This window comes from Saccoglossus kowalevskii, chromosome 9 (genome assembly GCF_978046115.1).
Source record: "Saccoglossus kowalevskii chromosome 9, keSacKowa6.1, whole genome shotgun sequence".
NCBI classification, from domain to species: Eukaryota; Metazoa; Hemichordata; class Enteropneusta; family Harrimaniidae; genus Saccoglossus; species Saccoglossus kowalevskii.
Window position 1 is genome coordinate 7,084,753 of NC_140649.1, and position 18,605 is coordinate 7,103,357.

The 18,605-nt window shown below is 33.1% G+C and overlaps 1 protein-coding gene and 1 long non-coding RNA gene across 2 annotated transcripts; both read left to right on the forward strand.

Moving 5' to 3' along the window:
- The first annotated feature begins 7 nt into the window (after window positions 1-7).
- On the forward strand, window positions 8-5,945 carry LOC102805255 (uncharacterized). Its single transcript, XM_085503556.1, has 8 exons — window positions 8-13; window positions 1,903-2,106; window positions 2,296-2,428; window positions 2,594-2,893; window positions 3,637-3,933; window positions 4,161-4,460; window positions 5,276-5,568; window positions 5,684-5,945. The coding sequence occupies exons 1-7, from the start codon at window positions 8-10 to the stop codon at window positions 5,566-5,568; spliced, it is 1,533 nt and encodes a 510-aa protein (XP_085359682.1). The 3' UTR covers window positions 5,684-5,945.
- A 6,163-nt stretch (window positions 5,946-12,108) lies between these two features.
- On the forward strand, window positions 12,109-12,760 carry LOC146738082 (uncharacterized). Its single transcript, XR_014930320.1, has 2 exons — window positions 12,109-12,390; window positions 12,516-12,760. It is a non-coding gene; the product is annotated as an uncharacterized LOC146738082 (long non-coding RNA).
- The last annotated feature ends 5,845 nt before the right edge of the window (window positions 12,761-18,605 follow it).

Consider the following 18,605-nt stretch of genomic DNA (forward strand, 5'->3'; position numbering starts at 1 on the left):
TAATAGAATGAAGGTGAGTGTGACCAGACAATGATCTGAATAATTACAATGATGCTGAATACAAACACGTGTTTTCCTTGTTGCAATAGACTTCGTTCTGTAAAACGTGTCAAGTCGTTATTTTGATTCCAGGTGTATTGTTTCGTGTTTGGATTGACATGTCGCCATGCCATTGAATGGCTTCATAATGTGTTACAAAAACAATGATGATGGTGGTGTGACTCACGACTAGCAACCAATATCAGAATTCAGCGTGCAATTGTAGTCGCCACCCATAATTAATGTGTCAAAGTTTAAGCCATTTATCAGGTTTTTAACAGCTTTGAAGAAATCCAAACGTTCTTCCCCGCTCGTGGGAGCATAGACATTTACCAAATGCAATCAAGAATGATTGACCTCGACATTAACATGAAGTAGTCGACCGTCAACGACATTGTTTACACTAAGGACATTGACCTTTTTTATTGGGCTGACAAGAACAGTCACACCAGAAGAGTATGTGTAACTTTAGCAACTTTGAAAAAACCCACACGTTCTGCTCCGCTCCGCGTCCAATATTCCATATCTCATTAATAGGTTTGTCGCTTGATGAATCCCCTATTTCTTTATTTTTCAGCATTTTAATATAATGCTTGGCGAGTTTTGCAGGCAATCGTTAAACACGATTTTTTTTATCTTGCAGGCATATCAGTATTCTTCCATGTATAGTGAAAGGATCGGACGAACAGATGTAGATTCAGGCAGAAATCGTTTGCTTGTTTGATAATATTTTTAGCGCCTTCATTGTCATCACAGATGTCTGTGACGTTGGCGTTTTGATTGGTTTTATTCGTTTTTGAGTTTTGGTTAGCGTTTTCAGTTTCGATATATTTAGTTATATTTAAAGACAAGTTATTATTTTTTGCAGAGCATTCCTCAGTACGTTTGGGGGATTGCTCGGCTGTATCGGGTTGTATTAAATTATCCGGTTTCATAATATATGTTTTCATGTCGGTTTCGGCGATTTGAGAGACAACGTGTGAATCAGTTTGCGTGTCTGTTTGATAATCGTTTTGAGCAGAAGAATGCGTGTTTTTAGTGGTCGGTGTAGATGTATCATTATTCTATAAGGACGTTCTTCATACTTGACAATAAATACTACATCAATTTTATCTTGTTCTCATAGCATATAAACCTGTATGCGAAAAGATTTTACGTGACGCAATTCATGTTTCTTGCATCCCAGTGGTATAATCCTCAGAGTACTAACAATTCTATCATATCTGGTCAATTCCTTTTCAAGTAATTCATTTGGAATGAATGGATGACCTCTTGATGATATCACTTTAGTGGCTGGTTTGATTGGCGGCTCGAAATAGATGAAACTATTGCCATTAGTTCTAATACCGGGCTCACAAACTTGTTCAACCGAATCAAGAAAAACAATGACCTAACCATTAGCCCAAGAAGCTGCCACGACATTTTGTGGTCCAACAATTTCAGAAATAGCTTGAACGTAGCTTTCAATAGTGGCGCTATCAACTGATTCGCATTTCCCAACATGTTTACAAGTCAATCCAGCAAAAGGATTATCATGTTGACTTTTCGTGTGGGCAGAGATACAAAACCAACCAAAACAGCGGCGGAAAACAGAACAATAAGTCACTGAAACCTTAGAAAGAATACAGACAAGCAGCAAGACTCACTGTGTTGTTAAAAGTGAAAATTGCGATGAAGCAGCGTGTGTAGCTCATTAGTATTCATTCATTCATTCATTCATTCATTCATTCATTCATTGTTTCGTTACTTTACGTCTTTCGTTAATTTTACGTCTTGATTTTCATTGGTTGATACAATATTAAAATGAAGCATAGAATTAAATCGCTTTATTGTATTATACTATTGCTGCTTTCTTTTCATCAGATAGGAACTATTGCTCATGAAATTGGCCACGCGATTGGTTTCTGGCATGAGCAAAGTCGAACAGACAGAGACAACTTTGTTGTTATACATTTGGAGAATATTAAAGATGGTAAAGAACACAATTTTAACAGATACACAGCTGATACTATTAACTCGTACAATGTGCCATATGATTTAGGATCACTGATGCATTATGGGACTCACGTATGTTCATATTTTGTTAATATTCTACTTTTACAATTTGCTTTACATCGTATACTCAGTTTAATTATTTTGAAACACATAACCTCATGCAGTCAAATATAGTTGTTATACTACAATACTTGGCTATATAAACCTGATGGATGTATAAATTGTTTTTTACATGTTTTTTATCTTACATTTGTACACCAGTATTTTAGTAAAAATGGCCAGCCTACAATAACTGCAGTTAACCCTGATGACAATGATCTTATTGGTCAACGAAACAGTCTGAGCCCTGCAGACATCCAACTAGCCAATGTCATCTACAGTTGTTATACTAACAGTGAGTACAACATTCTTACCAAAAAATAAAACTTATTCAATAACAGGGATGATGTTGAATTGCTGAAATCTTATACAAATCAACTTGTTAACAAAAAATGCATAACACATACATATTCTTATTCATATATACATTTGAAAGTGAGAATGTTTTTATATTTATTAGATTACGTGCGGATTGGTTGCTTCAAAGATGTGACCACAGACAGGGCAATAACAACCCTCGAAGGCACAGATGCACGACTTGATGGTTCATACCACACTCGAGAAAATCCCTTACAAAAATGTGCTGACGTAGCTGGTGACCTTGGCTATAAAATATTTGCTTTGCAAAACGGGGGATGGTGTGCATCTGCTGCATCTGCTGTGGAAACATTTGCTAAATATGGTGTTTCACAAGATTGCAATGCTGATGGCGAAGGTGGGCCGGGAGCCAATGATGTTTACATGTTTACCAATCGTAGAGGTGAGTATAGTAGCCGATTCTTCTTCTTTTTTTCACGAATTTGTCGCCACTTGTATGAGGTAGTATCATCATCATAAATCGATCCTTCACAATAGAACATATAAAACAACATACATCATATCTGGAATTGTTGAGGAGCGGGAGGGTATTATGACTAGTAGATGTGTGTATACAGATGCAAGGCCAAATGTTATCAGCTTTTATAAAATACAATTACAATTCTGTTTAAACATGTTAACCAAACCTTTTAGCTGTCATTAAATTATGCTCATTTTGCCAAGAATAATTAAACACGTTTTAGACAAAAAAATAACTTACACATTTTGCAGAACAAATTTGACGGGCAATATGTTGGCATTCAAAAGATTATGAAATTCTAGAGTAAAATCGGTGATGTATTTGACATTTCATGAACAAACATTTACCGATGTATTTATGTAGTGTTTGAGGGCAAATATTGAATTACGTTAATTTCCATTTATGTTTCAATCAACATCTGTCAAATATACCAATAGAATAGGAAAAGGAAATCAATTTCTATGCTATCAGCTACTGCATCATAGAGTCATGTAGTATAAAGTTTGAATAAGTGTATCCGTGATCGTTCAAATACACGAACTCATTAATATCACACAAATTATTGCAGTAATGGCAAATTATATTGCTAATAAATGCAGGTTAGTAAATTCTTCAACTTCACTCAAAGTAATTACACATTCGCATTTCATATTATTTGTATTCAGTATATGCTAGACTTGGTTGTTTTGGTGACACGGCAGTTAGAGCAATATCCACTCTTGAAGGCACAGACAGCCGTTTGGATGGTGCATATGCGTCGCGTGAAGACGCAATCGAGAAGTGTTCACAGGTAGCTCGTGATCTTGGTCACAAGGTGTTTGCGGTCCAGAATGGTGGTTGGTGTGCATCCAGTGCCAGTGCCATTGATACGTATAATATGTACGGGACATCAAGAAATTGCTTAGCAGATGGGGAAGGCGGAGCTTATGCCAACGATGTCTACATTTTCCTAGATACACCAAGTAAATATATGCGTATTCATACTTAATCGAATTGTACACATTATTTACCGTACAGTTCAGGTAATAGTTAAATGACTGATAACAAGTGTATATTGTAAACTCAAAACACATGATATGAATTACAATCTTGTTTGGAAAATAAATCCCTGGTTAATATGTAACAATGATATCATTCAGCGAAACGTGTATGTGTATGTAATATTAAGTTGCATTTTTTGGTTCTCCAGGATACGCAAAAGTTGGATGCTTTGCTGATGTAACTACAGACAGGGCCATACCAACTCTTGAGGGAACAGACTCACGACTTGATGGTTCATATCACACTCGAACAAATCCATTACAAAAATGTGCCGATGTAAGCAGTGATAAAGATTTTAAAATATTTGCTCTGCAAAATGGAGGTTGGTGTGCATCGAGCAGTGATGCGACATCAACATTTGCTAAATATGGCGTTTCTCAAGCTTGCAATGCCGATGGGGAAGGTGGACCAGGTGCCAATGATGTATATATATTCACTAATGATTTAGGTAAGCACAACGTATCATGAACTGTAAATTTAGCTGGTAATTGGTGATATTTATAAACAGTTTAACAATTGAATAATTGGTCATTTCGATAATGACTGTAATTCATGTTGCTAAGAATTTCTTAATATAGGTATGCTGGTTTCGTAAAGAAAATGGATACTTTGTCTATGCAAAATGTATTATCAACGTTTCAAATCTATATAAAGGTTTCTCATCTGGATTTATGTAAATAAAATAAAAATTAAAATACAGATATTTATAAAATTTTTCGTCGATTGGCCGAATGTTATGGCCGTTTATTTTTGTAACGTCTTTTATCTTTCTTCTAATTGTAAACCAGTCACACTTGTATTAATATGTAAAGTGTAATTTCTACAGTTGCATTCATATTTATGAAAACACAATAAAATAAAAAATATATCTCCTGCCAATTATGCTATTTTTTTCAAAAGAGGTCCGTGACCAAGTTACCGCATAATTTCATGGTAAGATATTTGCATATAAAATACGCATCAAACGACTATTCATTGCTATCTGTATATTTTCAAGTATCCAAAATGCTTTCTCTAATAATTCGGAAATCACTAAATAAGGTAACAATTGTTAACATCTAATAGAAGGGAATTCCGTGTTTTATTCAGATAATTTTATATAACACTATGTATGGAAGCGCTCATTTTTGGAATAATTCGTAATAAATTTGATATGCAAAGCAATGTGCTTAGTTGCAGACATTCAGTGTTATTGTTGAAATCAGCTTTAACCAAACAATGGGCACTGAATATAATAAAATTAATTTCATTGACATTTGTCAGTATATACTAGTATTGGCTGCTATGGAGATGCAGCAGTTCGAGCAATACCAACTCTTGAAGGGACTGACAGCCGTTTGGACGGAGCCTATGCATCACGTGAAAACCCAATCGAGAAGTGTTCACATGTAGCTAGTGATCTTGGTTACAAGGTATTTGCAGTCCAGAATGGTGGTTGGTGTGCATCCAGTGCCACTGCCATTGATACGTATAATATGTACGGGACATCTACGAAATGTAATAAAGATGGGAAAGGTGGAGCATACGCGAACGAAGTGTACATATTCTTCGACTAGGTAATTATACGTTTTGATGATCACAACAAATAGGCAAATATTATTATATTATGAATATTGATGTTATGTTATGTTAGGATGCCAGCATACTAACCCCAACACGTTCTTGTTTCAGGACATGTTATGGTGTATTGGAGGCCGTAGTTCAGAGTAAATAATTCTACATCCACAAAGACTTGTTAAGCAGCTGATAATAATTAAAATTTTAACTCACGAATGCTTTCATTGTGAAACATCGCATTAGTATACAAGGATTGGATTCTAAATACGTAACATAATATCTTAATAATAACGCATCTTGGCTTGTCGTTATTTCATAGGTGCATGCTAGTCTTGTTTAATTTCTTGGTACAATAAATATGGTGAAGCAAATGTAATAGAGTGCAATTTATTTATTTTTTGACCTGCTGACAATACGAAATAGTATGACGTTATTTGAAACTCGTAGCTGTGATTTTTTTAAAAGTAATACCTGATAAAAGTTACGAAAATGTTGTGTTTTATCAAATAGGATTTGGACAAAGGAATATTGCTCACAATTTGAAAATCGAAGGGAAGAGAAAAGTCTGGTAAAGATGAACACAGCAGATTATAACGATTATAACGATTTTGTGTTTTTGAGGATAATCAATTGTCACGTCTTTTTAATTTTTGAATATGAAATTGTAGAATCAACTTCTGTTTTATTGTTGTTTTATGGTCAACTGAAATCAAAAAATAAGACGTGCACCTGTAAACTAATACGCACCACCGTGATACAAATTTTGATTGAAATCACACTGTTCAACTCTGGAAGGACCACAATTATCGCCAGTTAACAATATTTATCAAGAAGTAATGCAAATGCATATGCATGTCATTGTACATGGTTGGCATGGTATGTTTGAATGTCATCGGTCTAAGTTTTTCTGAGGATTGGCACACACTGACACACAGGCGACAATCGTATTTTCATCTATTACAATACATTGGCATGAATTATAAATTCATCTATGACTGAACAATATGGTTAGAGGGCGTCTATCTTCTAAAAAGTCAGATATGAAACATATACAACGATACAATTAAACACAAGAGGGCGTTATGTTAAGTAAATATACAAAACATGCGAAATCATTAAAGAATCGATTCTTCAACATCTGGCTTAGTAAACCTTATAAAATTGTGAACCGTTGCTTTTATAAAAAAAAAACATTTCAAGTTATAGTTTGTACGCTGTGAGGAGTCCAAAAACTGTTACTTTTCAAAACATCAATGGGTTTAATTAAGTATTTATTCGCAAAACAAGCTCACGGTCATTTGTCATTGTATCATATCGCCTAATCACGATTTGACCTCCTAACTTCTGAACTGTCTGCGTTTAAAAACCAGAAATTAAATTTCTACCGAAATTGAATAACAATTGTCAAATACTGTTTTCAAAATAAACGAATTAACTCTCACAGTACATCCATGATAAAATGAATGGATTTCTCCCCATGAACAACAATTTACATGACACGTGAAACAAACAATTACGTGAGTGAAACGATGTTTATTCACTACCGAAATTTGAAAATTTCTGTTCTGGTTTAAGATAGTCAAACGTATAGTCTCCAAAAAACACTTCAGTTAGATGAATTTGTGTTGATGGCGCAATTATGCAGTCGAATCAAGCACATAATTAAAACTTTGACACATTAAAAAATGATAATTTAAATTAAAATTATGATACGTTCAATTTGAAACATGAGAAATTTAACTTAAAATATGGGAAATTAAATTTAAAATATGAGGCTTTAACGTTGTATGAACATAGAAAATTCATACAGCAAATTTGAACATAACGAATTTGAACATAGCAAGCTTGTCGCGCTCTACTTCACATATCAGAAAATAGAAACTTTGGATCTCATATTATTTGTTATTCTGTGTAGCAATTTATTATACAAGAAATACAATTGATACTTCGTGTACCATCCATAACATATAAAATGTATTAATATGTCAGGCATGTATGCACTATAGCGATGGAAAGTGCTGGAGTGTATATGCGTCCGCTTTATACGTACGTAAAACCCAAACAACGCTCTTCAAACCTCCAGTAAGGTTAAATGATAACAGTATAGAACAAGTATGTAATAAATTATATCGTTCTGTACTTGGTGTAGGTAAAGAAACAAAAACACTAGGTATTTTGGAAGAATTTGGTGTAAACATAAGTAACAATTATGCAAATTAAATACCGGTACAGATTAAGTAACCTACACGATAACAGTATAACATGCGCACTAGCGGCATCGATGGGAAATAATTTTAAATGAATTCAAAATATTTTAAAAAACCTGGGCCAGAATTACTTTAGCAATATAGACCCAAGCTATAAAATAGTACAGCACAAATCTCAAAAACATGAATATATCCAGACATGGAATGAGTGGATAAATAACTGTCGTTATGATGGGACAGAAGGCAACGAAGCAATTGTTCAAACATTTGGAGAATAATTTATTAAGATTTTGAAGATTTCAATCTAAGTATATTATGTCAACATTTTGTTTAAGTGATCCTAACTTAGAAAGAGAAGTCTTAAACTTGAAAACCGACTTTGCAGAAAATTTGATACTGGCGTACATTTCATTTTAAGATGTACATTCTTTCACGGTGAAAAACATAGGCTACTGCAGGAATGTGGAATTAATACAATTGGTTTTTCAGCAACAACAGCAAGAATATAATTGAAAAACACCACTGAAATAGTAGATATTATGCTTAGTTGGATTGGTATACTGTTATTTCACACTGTCATAAATAGATTTACAAGAAATGGGATGGCCTTTTTCTGTTTTATTTTGTTATGCCAGTGTGCTAAATCACTATATTTTTATTACCGTATTCAATGATGTTATACTAGTGTGATCAGACAAAGTTAGTTTAGCGATGAGAGGAAAACACATGGACAAACAATGTATACAGAAGATAAACCATTTGAAAAACAAAACATTAGGGCAATAAAAAATATAACAAAATTAATGAAGGAAAAAATAATGTGTGCAATAATAATTTTTCTGACAATACCCTTTCCAGATGTAATGACGCACCCCTTATTAAATGTACATGTAGACCAATTATTTCAAGGTAAAGTTATTTCACACATCACCATAAAAAGGGATCACAATTTATTGAAAAAATAAAAGAAATCGCCATTTAATTCATCCAAACTGATCAAGGATCACAAGCATTATGACATAAGCTCTGACAATTTTTCCAAATTGTATTGATATCCATACAATTTCCCCAGCACTGCATTTTAGATTAGTTTTTAATTACCCCATTTCAAGCCCACAAAATCGCAAATAATTAATTGGAAGGTCCGAATTTGTATAATCATGAGCAATTGCCAACTAGCCATCTAAGCGATATGTTCAAATTCACTATGTTTAAATCTGCTATGTTTAAATTTACTATGTTTAAATCTGGTATGTTTAAATTGACTATTCTTAAATCTGCTATGTTCAAATTCACTATGTTTAAATATGCTATGTTCAAATTCACAATGTTTAAATCTGCGATGTTCAAATTCACTTTATTTAAATCTGCTGTGTTCAAATTCACTATGTTTAAATCTGCTATGTTTAAATTCAATGTGTTTAAATTTACTAAATTCAACCTTGCCGTTTTGAAATAAGAATAAACTAAATAAATACATAAATATTTCATTTCACATATATTATATTTAACTTATTTTAAAATAAAAAGCTCATACTTTGAAAGTGTTACGATTTTAAACGATATTGGCCTGATAAAACACCATGTGACAGTTGTTCAAACATCGATGTTCAAGAAAGTAGATGTATGTGTCGATACTGTTTTTCAAAGTATTTCCCAGAATACCGGTAGAGTCTGTACTTTCCGGATGCTGGACTTCCTTTGTTGCCGAGCAGGAAAAAATCGCCAAACAAGCATAATTAAGTCAAAACTTTTCAAATCAATTTTTTAAGATTTACGTAAAAGTACTGAAAATATGTAATTAATATGAAAATTAGGTCAATTCACATTCAATAATTGGTGTAAAAAATGTTCGGTGCCTGTGTAAAATTTTGTTTCCCTGATTACATCACACAGGCTTTTCAATTCATCGGTTTATGGTCAAGGCCCTGATTGGCTAATAATTGGCTATGCCCTATAAAAACGTAATATCACTGAAAGTCAGCACAAGCTATGCTTTATGTATTCCTACAATTTTAGTCACATCCCGGCGCTGAAATCATGAAACATTTTCTCTCTTTTTGAAAAGGTTGATGAAACCGTGCGAGACATGGATCATAGGCATAGATTGGATTTTTGTTCAAAGTCAATACATTTAGTGCCCCACAGAAAATAACGTAGAGAGAATGAGTTTACCCCTTGGTTTCCAGCAAACTTCACAACCACGCAAAAGCTCATACGCAATAGGTATATGGTTGGTTTGCAAAATGAAGCCATTAGGACAGTTCGTCCACCATTTATTTATTCATTTGCACAAACTATAATCCAAAACATCCAAGCAGTTTAAAACCGCCAAAACTAAAATTTACATTTTAAAGTAGTAACGATAAAATCACTTTAAAAACAAACACGGGATATTCTACGAAGCTTACAAATATCATACTCAAATAACAAATCCAATTTTTGGACTCATACCACCCAGAAAAAAACCGGCTGGAAACCTGTACCCGTCGCCCTGTCTAGGGTAGAGTTATTTACCATTACAGACTGCTTTTTATTACGTATGTCGGCACATAATGAATCTGAACTATTAAAACGGCGTGCAAAGTTTGCAAAGTGAGTGCTAAGTTGTTAGATTTGCGTGTATATTTGAACTAAGATGTTCTCATATCTAACTGCGAAGTTACAAAGTAAAAAAGTGAATAATATGCGTATATTACGAGTGTCTCATATGAGTCGGCCGTAAGATGTTCCAAAAATCATAAAATGATACTAAATGCATTTGAAAAAAATTATGGGTTTGCTAAAATATTTGACCTATGTCATTATTATATCGACTTCGCAGTTGAAAATATAGAAAAACATTAGTAAATGTGTTAGAACTGATTCTTATATTAGCAGTTTATACCTTTGTCAAAACGTAAAATGATAAACAAACTGTGCACAAAGTTGTAAAAAGTGATTGTAAAGTTCTCAAATTTATGTTGAAATGGGACCTACGTTGTCATATTATCGAGAGCCATTGTCAAAAGTTTGAAAAAGTAGATAAATATGTCGTAAATGGCCGATTGTTATCGTAATAACTTCTGAAGCCCATATGATGAGGAGATTTATTTCTCAATTATAGTAAAATTGGCATAGGAAATAGTTGTAATCCACGACATCAACCACAGTAGGAAGAGCCTATAAAAACTATTGGATTACCGATGGAGGTTTCTGGAAAAGACACCTGTATTAGAAAGATCATGTCAATGTCGAGTGTTTTGCATTGAAGAAGTCATGAGCAAATGACAAGGCGTACAATACATATTTTGTATTTGTATAAATTAACATACGTTCAGTGTCCTGTAGTGGTAATCCAACCGATTACTGGATTTTGTAAATTGTGTCGTTTTTTCTTTGTATGTTTGGGCTTGTTGGTGTTTACGAGAAGTTTCTGTAGATTTCGTGGTTAGCAGTAGCTGGCAAGTAGTGATTTACCAGAACCTTATATCGTAGTTTAACTTCTTTGTAGAATGTGCCAATATTTCTTTTTTAAATATAGCGGATGTGTTCGGTAATGGAGGAATTACCGATATTGTTTGAAATTGTCGTTTGTGTCAAGTGCCTGCATTAAGTATGCATGGCGATTAAGATGATTGATCTTGTTGATGCAACAATCAGTTCTGTCGATGTAGTGTTTTTTCAGTGTTTGCGATTCATTTCTGTAGATGCCCACTGTAATACGTCTGTAACATATTGATTGGCGGAGATGAAATGAAGTGTGGTGTGGGTGCAATGTGTGGTTCATAAATATGTGTGTTTGTTGTTGAGTTTGTTGTAGATGATAGTACATGTTTCATTAGTATTTAGAATCACCACCGCGTCTAGAAACAGTTATTATGCATGTGCATAATTATTCAGTACTGAGATATAAATAAAAAAATGTATCTCCTGCCAATTAAAATTTTTCCAAAAAAGATTTATATCCGTGACCAAGTTACCGAGCATAATTTCACCGTAAAATATTTGCATATAAAATACGCAGCAAACGACTATACATTGCTAACCGTATATTTCCATGTATCCAAAATGCTTTTTCAAAAAAATCACTAAATAAGGTAACAATTGTTAACATCTAATAGAAGGGGATTCCGTGTTTTATTCAGATAATTTTATCTAACACTATGTATGGAAGCGCTCATTTGTGTAAATTTCGTAATAAATTAGTTATGCAAAGCAATGTGTTTAGTTGCAGACATTTAGTATTAGTGTTAGTGCTAGTGCTAAAATTAGCTTTATCCAATCGGGTGGGCATATTAATACTGAATATAATCAAATTAATTTCATTTACATTTTCCAGTTTATACTAGTATTGGCTGCTATGGCGTTACAGCAGTTAGAGCAATACCAACTCTTGAAGGGACTGTCAGCCGTTTGGACGGAGCCTATGCATCACTCGAAGACCCAATCGAGAAGTGTTCACAGGTAGCTATTAGTCTTGGTTACAACGTGTTTGCTATCCAGGTCGGTGGTTCATGTGCATCGAGTGCAACTGCCATTGATACGTATCATATGTACGGAACATCTACGAAATGTAACAAAGATGGCGAAGGTGGAGTATATGCGAACGAAGTGTACATATTCATTTACTAGGTAAGCAAGTGATCAACCATGTGATTATAAGTTTTAATCATTACTACAATGAAATCTATACTAATATGTTATGAATATTGATGTTAGGATGCCAACATACTAATCGCAACTCGTTTCATTTTCAGAACATGTTATGGTGTATTGACCGCCATAGTTCATAATAAATAATTCTACATTCACAAAGACTTGTTAAGCAGCTGATAATAATTACACTTTCTCACGAATGCTTTCATTGTGAAACATCGCATTAGTATACAAAGATGTAACGTAACATAACACCTTAACACATCTCGGGTTGTCGTTATTTCATATGTGCATGCTAGTCTTGTTTAATTTCTTGGTATAATAAAATTGTGTGAATCACAAACAATAGAGTCCAAGTTATTTATGTTGACCTGCATCACAATATGAGATATCATTTATAATATGAGGTAATTTGAAACTCGTAGCTGTTATTTTTTAATAGTTATACCTAGTTGAAATATGTGTTTATAATACCTGTTAACAGTTACAAAAATGTTGTAAAAATGTTTTTGAAAGCCTAGCATACACGACCTGGCACCGCAAATGAGTGTTATATCCAATATGATTTGGATAAAGGAATATTGCTCACAATTTGAAAATCGATGGGAAGAGATAAGTCTCGTAAAGATCCATGGACTCAGTAGATTATGATGATTTTGTGTTTTGGGCTATAGGGCAATGAACTATAATCAATTAGTCACATCTTTTTAATTTTTGAATGTGAAATTGTAGAATCAGCTTCTGTGTTATCGTTGGTTTATGGTCAACTGTAATTAAAAAGTCCCGTGTTGTTGTTTTTTTCACGATGTTAAGAGGACAAATCATATGTAGATATACGTGTCTGCCAAAGGATTCAATGCACCATCTGTATGTTAAGTTTAATGCAGTATGCCTGGAGGTGCTCAGCAATTGTGTTTTACCAAAGTCGGTAATTTTTTTTTAATCTGGGAAAAATAAGACGTGCACCTGTAAACTAATATGCACGACCATGATACAAAGTTTGATTAAAATCACACTGTTCATCTCTGGAAGGACCACAATTATCGTCAGTTAGCAATATTTATAATTAACAAGTAATGCAAATGCATATGCAAGTCATTGTACACGGTTAACATGTTATGTTTGAATGTCACCAGTCTTTCTGAGGAATGGCACACACGGACACACCCAGGCGACAATCGTATTTTCATTTATCACAATACATTGGCATGAAACATAAACTAATCTATCAATGAACAATATAGTTAGAGAGCGTCTATCTTCTAAAAAGTCAGACACGAAACATATACAACGATTAAAATTAAACACAAAGGGGCGTTATGTTAAGTAAATATACGAGTCGAATCGATTCATCAACATCTGGCTTAGGAGACCATTAAACCCTATAAAATTTTGAACGGTTGCTTTTATAAAAAAACAAACATTTCAAGTTATAGTTTGTACGCTACGAGGAGTCTAAACCCTGTAGCTTTTCAAAACGTGTGGATTCGCTTTGGTCTTGGAGATTCGTCAAATATCCACTCAGAAAATCTGTTCTCAAAAACCCGCTTTATTTTTCAACTGCATTTACTCACGCTTTTAATCGCCATATTCTTAAATAAGCTTTGTCCTAAACTCTGCCAACATCAATGGGTTTAAATATTTATTCACAAAACAAGTGCGCAGTTATTTGTCGCCTAATCACGAGTTGACCTCTCAACCTCTGAACTGTCTGCATTAAAGAACCAGAAATTAAATCTCTACCGAAATTGAATAACAATTGCCAAATACTGTTTTCAAAATAAACTAATTAACTCTCACAGTACATCCATGATAAAATGAAGGTATATCTTCCCATGAACAACAATTTACATGACACGTGAAATAAAGAATTCTGTGAGTGAAACTATGTTTATTCATTGATTCTAATTCCGAAATATTAAATTTAGCGATAAAAATTGCTGTTCTGGTTTAAGATAGTCAAACGTATAGTCTCCAAAAAACCCTTCAGTGATGTTGTGTTGATGGCGCAGTTATGAAGTCTAATTAGGCACATAATAAAATCTATGACACATTAAAATATGATAATTTAAATTCAAATTATGAGACGTTCAATTCAAAACATGATAAATTGAATTAAATTTGAAATATGAGGCTTTAACGTTGTATGAACATAGAAAATTCATACAGCAAATTTGAACATAACGAACTTGAACATAGCAAGCTGGTGGCGCTCTACTTTACATATCAAAAAAAAGAAAACTTGGATCTCATACCAAAGAAATAGCCGAACTTTGTTATGTTTTATTCTGTGTAGCAATTTATTATAAAAGTAATACAACTGATCCTTCGTGTACCATCCATATCACCTATTTTCGGCTTAAAGTGTCGGGCATTTATGCACTATAGTGAAGGAAAGTATATCAAAGCGTGAATTGAAGGTGTCACACCGGGCAGGATTCCACGTCCGTGCTGGAGTGTATATGCGTCCGCGTTATACGTACGTAAAACCCAAACAACGCTCTTCAGACATCTAGTAAGGTGAGCCCTGAGTTGGTGAGGCGAATTTGCGAGCAAAATCCAGACAACGATTTGTGAGCTCGTCTAAAGGATAATAGTATAGAACAGGTATGTAAAAATTATATCGTTCTGTACTTGGTGTAGGTAAAGAAACAAACACACTAGGTATTGGGGAAGAATTTGGTATAAAACATAAGTAACAATTATGCAAATTAAATACCGGTACAGATTAAGTAACCTACAAAATAACCGTATAACATGCGCACTAACGGCATCGATGGTTCCAAATATTTAAAAAAAACTGGGCCAGAATTACTTTAGCAATATAGACTCAAGCTATAAAATAGTATAGCACAACCCTCAAAAACATGGAGATAAAACTAAATTATGAATATATCCAGACATGGAATAAGTAGGTAAATAACTGTCGTTATGCTGGGACAGAAGGCAACAAACCAATTGTTTAAACATTTGGAGAATAATTTGAAAGACATTGAAGATTTCAATCTAAGTATATTATGTCAACGTTTTGTTTGAGTGATTCCAACTTAGAAATTAGACTAGGACAAGGCAGAACGAAAAATCTTAAAATTAAAAACCGACTTTGCTGAAAATTTGACACTGAAGTACATTTCATTTTAAAATCTACATTCTTTCACATTGAAAAACAAAAGCTTCTGCAGGAATGTAGAATAAATACAATTGATTTTTCAGCAACAACTACAACATTGTCATGATCAAGCTCAATACAGATAAGGTGTGTATTGAAGGGTGTAGCTACGGCTATGTTTCTCAATAGTGCGAGTAACAACTGTTTTTGTTCAGGGTTTTACTTTCTTTTGCTTAATATGGATTTAACCATTAGAAATTAGATGGACGATGTAAAAATTGGGAAACGACAATTTTGCACTGAAAAAAATGCTTTAGGAATCAATAACAGAAACAAATATACGCCTAATTCTCAAAGAAAACAAATAATCTTGATAGTGTATTGAAACAACTACGGCAAATCAAGGCAATACAGAAATAAAACAAAACTAATGGAGGAAAAAATAATGTGTGTAATAATATTTTTTTCTGTCATTACCTCTCCCACTGTGATGTCATGACGCACCTCATATCAAATGAATATGCTAACCATGGCTATGATGGCAACACGTAGCCCAATTATTTCAAAGTAAATTTTTGCCAGGTTATTTCACACATCACCATAAGTAAGAAAACGCAGTTGAAAAAATAAAAGAAATAGCTTTTCAATTCGCACAGTGCAAAACAGATCAAGAAACACAAGCCAATGTGTTTAAATCTGCTATGTTCAAATTTACTATGTTTAAATCTGCTATGTTCAAATTCACTATGTTTAAATCTGCTATGTTCAAATTCACTATGTTTAAATCTGCTATGTTAATATTCATTATGTTTACATCTGTTATGTTCAAATTCACTACGTTTAAATCTGCTATGTTCAAATTCATTATGTTTACATCTGCTATGTTTAAATCTGCTATGTTCAAATTTACTATGTTTAAATCTGCTATGTTCAAATTCACTATGTTTAAATCTGCTATGTTCAAATTCACTATGTTTAAATCTGCTATGTTAATATTCATTATGTTTACATCTGTTATGTTCAAATTCACTACGTTTAAATCTGCTATGTTCAAATTCATTATGTTTACATCTGCTATGTTTAAATCTGCTATGTTCAAATTCACTATGTTTAAATCTGCTATGTTCAAATTCACTATGTTTAAATCTGCTATGTTAATATTCATTATGTTTACATCTGTTATGTTCAAATTCACTATGTTTAAATCTGCTATGTTAATATTCATTATGTTTAAATCTGCTATGTTAATATTCATTATGTTTACATCTGCTATGTTCAAATTCACTATGTTTAAATCTGCTATGTTCAAATTCATTATGTTTACATCTGTTATGTTCAAATTCACTATGTTTAAATCTGTTATGTTCAAATTCACTATGTTTAAATCTGCTATGTTCAAATTCACTGTTTAAATCTGCTATGTTAATATTCATTATGTTTACATCTGCTATGTTCAAATTCACTATGTTTAAATCTGCTATGTTCAAATTCATTATGTTTACATCTGTTATGTTCAAATTCACTATGTTTAAATCTGTTATGTTCAAATTCACTATGTTTAAATCTGCTATGTTCAAATTCACTATGTTTAAATCTGCTATGTTCAAATTCACTATGTTTAAATCTGCTATGTTCAAATTCACTATGTTTAAATCTGCTATGTTAATATTCATTATGTTTACATCTGTTATGTTCAAATTCACTATGTTTAAATCTGCTATGTTCAAATTCACTATGTTTAAATCTGCTATGTTCAAATTCACTATGTTTAAATCTGCTATGTTCAAATTCACTATGTTTAAATCTGCTATGTTCAAATTCACTATGTTTAAATCTGCTATGTTAATATTCATTATGTTTACATCTGTTATGTTCAAATTCACTATGTTTAAATCTGCTATGTTCAAATTCACTATGTTTAAATCTGCTATGTTCAAATTCAGTATGTTTAAATCTGCTATGTTCAAATTCACTATGTTTAAATCTGCTATGTTCAAATTCACTATGTTTAAATCTGCTATGTTAATATTCATTATGTTTACATCTGTTATGTTCAAATTCACTATGTTTAAATCTGCTATGTTCAAATTCACTATGTTTAAATCTGCTATGTTAATATTCATTATGTTTACATCTGTTATGTTCAAATTCACTATGTTTAAATCTGCTATGTTCAAATTCATTATGTTTACATCTGCTATGTTTAAATCTGCTATGTTCAAATTTACTATGTTTAAATCTGCTATGTTCAAATTGACTGTTTAAATCTGCTATGTTCAAATTCACTATGTTTAAATCTGCTATGTTCAAATTCAGTATGTTTAAATCTGCTATGTTCAAATTCACTATGTTTAAATCTGCTATATTCAAATCCACTATGTTTAAATCTGCTATGTTCAAATTCACTATGTTTGAATTTTTCATATGAAATTCTGTGGCCATTCTGATTTGTGGACCAGACAATCTGAACTATATGTCTCTGACCTTATCAATATTGGGCCCTTAATCATATCAGAAAAGTTCTTGCCGCATAAACCCCAGCAAATCAGTTTGTGCCACTGGGATAATAATGAAGACAGGGCGAATGTCTGTTTTGATCAAGGAGCAGCTCTGACCAAACTGTACGACTGCCTGAACTGCATCATCCACCCACGAATAATAAACTGTAGTTAGCTCAGGTGTAGTGCAATCATTAATAGAGTTGCCCTGTGGCCAAGACAAATGAGGAATCAGTCTGAATTCATCTGGTATGTCCTTAGGACAAGACCCAATGGTAAACAATGAATATTAATAACAGGTTTTCTTCACAAATAGGCCAGCAGCTAACTCTTTTATGCGTTTTTTGTTGACAGCAGCTGAAAAAAGATATGATGATTCAGACGTTATGATAGCTCCAAAGAGTTCAAGAGAAAACAACAAACAGCTAAAGCCAGAATAGAATAATGCCCAGATAACTTTAGTTGTAACTGCTTAATATTTAGTTTGCTACATCATTAGACGCAGTCAGTTAATTCACATAGGGTTTTTGATTGACTAATACAAGGCATCTCTGTATCACTGCACAATCGCAACAGCATTCCGC

Excerpts from the sequence above, each read along its gene's own strand:
- LOC102805255 (XM_085503556.1), top strand. Across the intron at positions 2,429-2,593 it reads CTACAGTTGTTATACTAACA|ATTACGTGCGGATTGGTTGC; the intron begins GTGAGTACAACA and ends TATATTTATTAG. Across the intron at positions 3,934-4,160 it reads CATTTTCCTAGATACACCAA|GATACGCAAAAGTTGGATGC; the intron begins GTAAATATATGC and ends TTGGTTCTCCAG.